This window comes from Humulus lupulus, chromosome 3, assembly GCF_963169125.1.
Source record: "Humulus lupulus chromosome 3, drHumLupu1.1, whole genome shotgun sequence".
Lineage (NCBI taxonomy): Eukaryota > Viridiplantae > Streptophyta > Magnoliopsida > Rosales > Cannabaceae > Humulus > Humulus lupulus.
The window spans coordinates 217,096,424-217,102,245 of record NC_084795.1 but is presented as its reverse complement, the minus strand read 5'-3'; the positions used below and the strand labels follow the sequence as shown (position 1 = coordinate 217,102,245).

Here is a 5,822-nt window from a genome sequence, read left to right as displayed (position 1 = left end):
TCTTATTTATAGTGAGGAGTTTAGGGTTACAATTAGATCATTGGCCTAAGTTATTAAGCTTGACCCACAAATAATACATTACAACACAAATACATTTATAATTTAATAAATGACGACTCTATATTCCTACACAAATTATGTTAACGTAGATGTTGTGTTGAACGAACATGCATAAATTAACCATGATGCATGACCAAATGTCTCTGTTAGCGACCCTTCTTGTCTCTGTTAGCAAACCTTATTCTTCTTGAGCGAACATGAAAAGAGAAATGTCGCTTAAGCGACCAGACCCTTCCTATTAGCATTTGGTGGTTTTACTTTGTGCTTTGTGAGAACATGAATGTGATTAGTTATTGTTCATCATCCTTTTATAATTGCTATTATTTGAAATATCATCATGTCCAAAAAAAAAATGGATATAACAATACTTATCTATCTTTTTTTTCAGATTCATAATTGTTATTGGATATCTGGATGCTATACAAGAATGATGAGGATTTGTAGAGGTAGTATGTGTCTTTAATGGTGGGGCTGGATTAGAGTTATTCATTTGATCTTTCTTTGCACATTGGTGCATAAGAATGTTTAGCCGTTGCGACTGCTTTCTCTTAGAGATCTTCATTTTTCAATGATTTCAGGTCTTTGTTAGAGAATATTGCATGTTTATTGTCTAATTTCCCAAGAGTATCCTTAATTTATGTTTATCATCATGGATTAACTATGCATGCTATGTATGACATTATGAATTATTTTCAATGAATAAATTTCATTGGGACAAAAAAAAAAAAAACCTAAAAGAATAGATAAATTTTATAGATATAATAATAATAATAATAATAAAAAAAAAACTCTTTTCTTGATTCGAACAATTCTCTACATGGCCCTAAAAGTGTTATGGGCATTTTTGTAAACTTATAAACTTCTAGAGAAAGAGATTGATATGGATCACCATCTGTTGTCACTTTGGTGGAACATGAAAATTATTTGATTTGGATCTTTCTCTAGCCAAATACAATGGATATTAATATATGTTTTCCACTCTTCAACTGGCAAAAGAATTATAAGGAGTCAATATTTAAAGTAACAAATCCCTTAGTTTTACGCATAAAACAGTTCAATCTAAATTTCCTTAGAATTTTAGTTTGTCTTATTTTGGATAAATAGTATCATATTCTAATAGCATGTTACCGAAGTACAGTATAAGGGGTATAATCACTGTGAAGATGATCCAAAAATAGGAAACTTATTAAGTCTAACTTATTGATCTTCATATTTTCTTCAAAATCCTTGGAAGGCAACTACTTTGGTCTCATACAAACCCTCTTCCTTGCTAATCTAAAGAAAATTTTCTTCTCCATTATACTGCTAACTATTGAAAAGGAAAAGAAAAAAAGGATAAGAGGGAAATTTACATGAAAAGGTTTAGATTAAGGCTGGCTATTGGGGAGTCTGACTAGAATAGAGTGTTCTGGCTTGTGGTCACATTCATAGTCAAGATGAACAAATGCTCTCTCTACTTCAGGGAGTTCTTCAATCTTTATTTGTAGTGATTCACCAATTGCATGAGCTTCTATTAATGGCAAGTCTTCTGGAAGTTCAATGTCAACCTGAATTTAACAATTAGAAAAATGATCAAACTAGAAGAAATGTAAGATTTCTTCTTCAAAGAAACACTTTTTGTGCATAATGATATACACATATGCAAGCAGTAAAGGTTTTAGCCTGAAAAATTATGAAACTTAATGATATAATCTACTGTAAACTTACCTGGAAAGAAAAAAGATACTTAGGAAAGTGCTTAAAAAAACTCAAAATGAACTAACCTCTACAAAGTACAGAACACCAAAGGTGTATGCACGGACTGTGTCAACACGTCTGATTAGAGGATGATGCCTTAGAACAAGGTATGTGAGTTTCTGCAAGACTTCTGGTGGAGCTGATTGGCCAACTAGAGAAACTACATGAAGAAAATGTTAATTTGAGCATGAAAATCCAGTCTTAAAATAAGACAGTACATGAAGAAGGAATTCTTTATATTGAAGGCAGTTAACCAAAGTAACATGTAAGTATAGGGTATTATGAAATCATTACCAATCTCAGATTTTTGTGTCGTGTGCTTTTTTTTTCAATTTAGGCTTTTCCATAAGCAGAACCAAAAATAGTATGTAGTTTGACTGTTTGAGAAGGTTTATTTGAGTTCAATTTTTATTAGGCCATAAGAGCAAACCTGCATTTTCCAGCACAGTGCCAGACCAGTTCATAATAGTATAGATTGCAAGAATAATGGCACCAACTGGATCAATCCACCAGTAGAATTTGTCACCAAGAACAGCAGCAACCAAACCGATTACATTTGTTACCACATCAAAGTAATGATCCTATTAAAACCAACATCAGTTTAAGCATTGTGTTAGGAGAACATGGTATAAGAACATGTCATTGATTCCATAATGATGATTTTGGCTGCAAGTTTTATGTAGCATCAAACCTTTGCGTAGGCGCGGACGATTTTGTTGCCCGAGCTTCGGCAATATATCCAAAGGACAAGTTTTACTCCAGTAGCTGTAAGCATGATTGTATATAGCCACAACAACTGTTCCGAAGTCATTTTCTCGGATGGTATGTCCTTGATAAGTTGTTGTAAAGCCTGAACGAGCACCTGGAAGCCTATTAAGAAATTAAGCACTTCAACTAGGATACATTACAATGGGAAGCTTAAGTAATCAACTTAGAAAAACTTGTTGGAATGTAATTGAAGATTACTAACTCTAATTTCCAGCAATCTTTTTAGCCTTAAGGTCAAAATTTTATTCCTTTCTTTAATGTAACTTATTTCATTTAAAAAACCAGGACAGCAACGACTTAGCAAACCAAGCTTATTCAATAAGCTTTTAAAAAAAGACACTTATTTGAAAGGATTGGAACATACCAAGAGTTGCCATGACAGCTGCAAAGATAACAATTCCAACTGGTTGAACTCTCAGTTTTCCAATAGGATACTGGTAAATATTTATGTTCTTCATCGACAAGTGCGTAAACCAAAGTATACCACCTGCCATAAGATCTAACAAAGAATCCAGTGTTGATGCAGCAATTGCTATGGATCCACTCTTCACTGTAGCATATATCTAGCATACATAATAAATACAAATATATGTAAGTAAAGTCTCACCACTACAACTGCATTAGCATTGTTTGAAAAGTGGAAAGAAACTCTACACATTTCAAAAGTGGTTACTAAGGGCTAACCTTGAAAGCTAGCAGAAAAACATTTGCCCAATTGGAAATGTTCATTGCTCTCTCATGTTTGTCTTGCTCTTGGAGATCTTGCTCTTCATTGTTGTCATGGGATGATTGTAGAGAGTCAACTTCCTCAAAGGATCTGAGTGTGGCAAATTGCTTTTCATAATACTCTCTCTCCCCTAATATGAAGAGGAAAATCAAAGAGAAAATATATAAAATTAATCACAAATACAAAATACCATAAACAGCATATATCAAGATCATTTTGGTTAACTTTCACAAGTTTATTTCAGCCAGAACAGTCTGTTTAGAAAAAGAAATTCTTTTTAAAGTAATTAATATGCATGTTAAGGTTTCATTCTAACCAAAATGAAGCACTAAAAACTAATAAACCCATAATTTTAGGATTAGCAGCCTTACCTAACATATATAGTGGTCAGAGCATTCATATGTTCATTTGAAGATAGTAGATAATAACGAAAATGAAGAAGGAAATGGAACATAGATTGTAAGTTACCTTCTAATAAACCAGTGGTTTTAGTAAGGTCAAGATTAAGAAGGGCCTCAGGATCAAGCCCAGAACGAACCTTTTCAGGCAATTTGGAGAAAAACTCACACTTAAGAGAAGTAACAGAGTTACTCTTGTGCACCCTCCCATTCTCAATGGGATTCCCACTTTCATCAGTTAACAACAATGGGGTTTTTACATTATCCAAACCACCACCTTCCATTTCATTCACTAATCGATTATTTTTAATTTCTTTAAGTTGTAATGAGATTTTCAACAATCTATGATCCTAAAAAGACAATAAAAAAAAAAAACCATACGAGAGAAAATGGACTTGGCAGGCTCTTTCGCCTCTAATATGCTTGTTTGAACCTAGAAAAAGGAAAGAAGAAGAAGATCACATGAATTGGCTAAAGACTGAAGTAACTCCTGACTTAGTTGGCTTTTTATATATATAAGCATGAAACATGTTCCGCTCTACGAAACTTGAAATTTAATATTAGTCATTGCTTTCTTCTATGCCTTTTTTTTTTTCAAATAAAAAACAATAGTTGTGCAGGAGAATAGAATAGAACGACATGCTTGTAGTTCGTGGCTTGGAATCTTTGGCTGTGTCTGTTGTTAGAAATAAATGGCACTAAGATTTCAGGTGTGACATAACTGTAGTTGGGTTTCCAATGGTAGCTGATTACCTACCACAATTATGCTGCCGCGAAAAATATAATACCTCAAAAAATGAGTCTAGCATTTGGCCAAATTTATGCAATTATACTTGCAAATTAACTTAAAATGTGAATGAAATCATTTAATTTTAATTGAATCTATATAAAAAAATTATTAAATAAATAAGTAAAAAATTAAAATGCTTTAAATTAATAAAAACAACAATATTTAATGGTAAAATAGTAAATAAAAAATGTGATGGGAACCAAATTTGACAATATATTTTGTGCTAAATTTGGCACACATTGTGCATTACAATTGGAGTCTCTTTTTCTCGTGCTAAAAAATAACAGTATACCACTTTTATAACTCTCCATTGAAGATGCTCTTGTAATAATTTTTTTTTTAATTTGTTCTAAAATATAACAATAGATCACATTTTTGACATTCCATTGACGATACTCGTAATAATTGATGAAAATGCTTAATTAAAAAAAAAGTGAAAATGGGCTAAGTGTGGTGTAGTGTTAGTAGTATTGCACTAATATAAGTAGCCCTAAAATATCACAAGTAGTGATAAGCACACATATTATTTATAATATAATGTTTAAATTAAATAATGTGACAAAGTGTGTCACATATTGTAACATTATATATATATGAGAGTTACATTTTTTAGATAGTGTGAATATCCAAATGTGTAACATATTTGGGGTTACAAAAAATGTTACAAATTTGCAACTCTCAAATATTATCCAATAATGTATAGATTTGATGTTACACATTTTGATTTGAATTTGTCAAAGCCATAAGTGATATGGTTATTGGAGACATGATTTTAACCCCTATAATGTGCTTGGAGGTTACAAAGTCATGTGGGAAGAGTATAGAAGAACCATTTGGAAAAATTGCAGAAAATAATGTGCTGATAATGAGTTATGGTCGCGACCTGAGGAACAGAGGCTCACAGCTGCAGCCAGGAATAGCTCTAGTCGCGGCCAGTGAGGCTGAAAATCAAAGCCATTTTCCATTTTCACTTTGAACGGTTCTAACAACTCATGTAACTCCCAAAACTTTTTTTTAATTCCATAAACATTCAATTAAACATTGGTAACAGCCATGGAGATTGATGAAATTTAAAATTCAAAGGGTGTCTCAAAACTCTATAAATAAGAGCCTATTGCTCACTTGTAAGACATACTAATTTCTATCCACTAGAGCACTTGGCTATAAATTCACCATAGAGGTTTGTCTATTCCAGAGAGTTATTTCCATTTGTGAGTGTTCCCTTAGTGCTTGAGATAAGTGGAAATAAGCTTTTGGACAAAGGTTATAAACCTTGTTCAAGTTGGTGATCCTTAATGCTTTTCACGTTGGTTGTGTGAGTGAGAGTTTTGTTTATTGTTCT

General features: G+C 32.4%; 1 protein-coding gene across 1 annotated transcript; it reads right to left on the bottom strand.

Moving 5' to 3' along the window:
- Nucleotides 1-1,233: 1,233 nt before the first annotated feature.
- On the bottom strand, nucleotides 1,234-4,401 carry LOC133823415 (metal tolerance protein 4-like). The gene is made up of 7 exons (XM_062256183.1): nucleotides 3,761-4,401; nucleotides 3,250-3,422; nucleotides 2,930-3,128; nucleotides 2,489-2,667; nucleotides 2,228-2,378; nucleotides 1,824-1,957; nucleotides 1,234-1,607 (listed from the first exon to the last, which is right to left on the bottom strand). The coding sequence occupies exons 1-7, from the start codon at nucleotides 3,972-3,974 to the stop codon at nucleotides 1,428-1,430; spliced, it is 1,230 nt and encodes a 409-aa protein (XP_062112167.1). The 5' UTR covers nucleotides 3,975-4,401; the 3' UTR covers nucleotides 1,234-1,427.
- Between the last annotated feature and the right edge of the window lie 1,421 nt (nucleotides 4,402-5,822).

Coding starts and splice junctions, on each gene's coding strand:
- LOC133823415 (XM_062256183.1), bottom strand. CDS start 3,974: ATGGAAGGTGGTGGTTTGGATAATGTAAAAACCCCATTGTTGTTAACT. Junction 3,129..3,249: donor TTTTTCTGCTAGCTTTCAAG/GTTAGCCCTTAG, acceptor TATGTATGCTAG/ATATATGCTACAGTGAAGAG. Junction 1,608..1,823: donor GTGTTCTGTACTTTGTAGAG/GTTAGTTCATTT, acceptor TGTTAAATTCAG/GTTGACATTGAACTTCCAGA.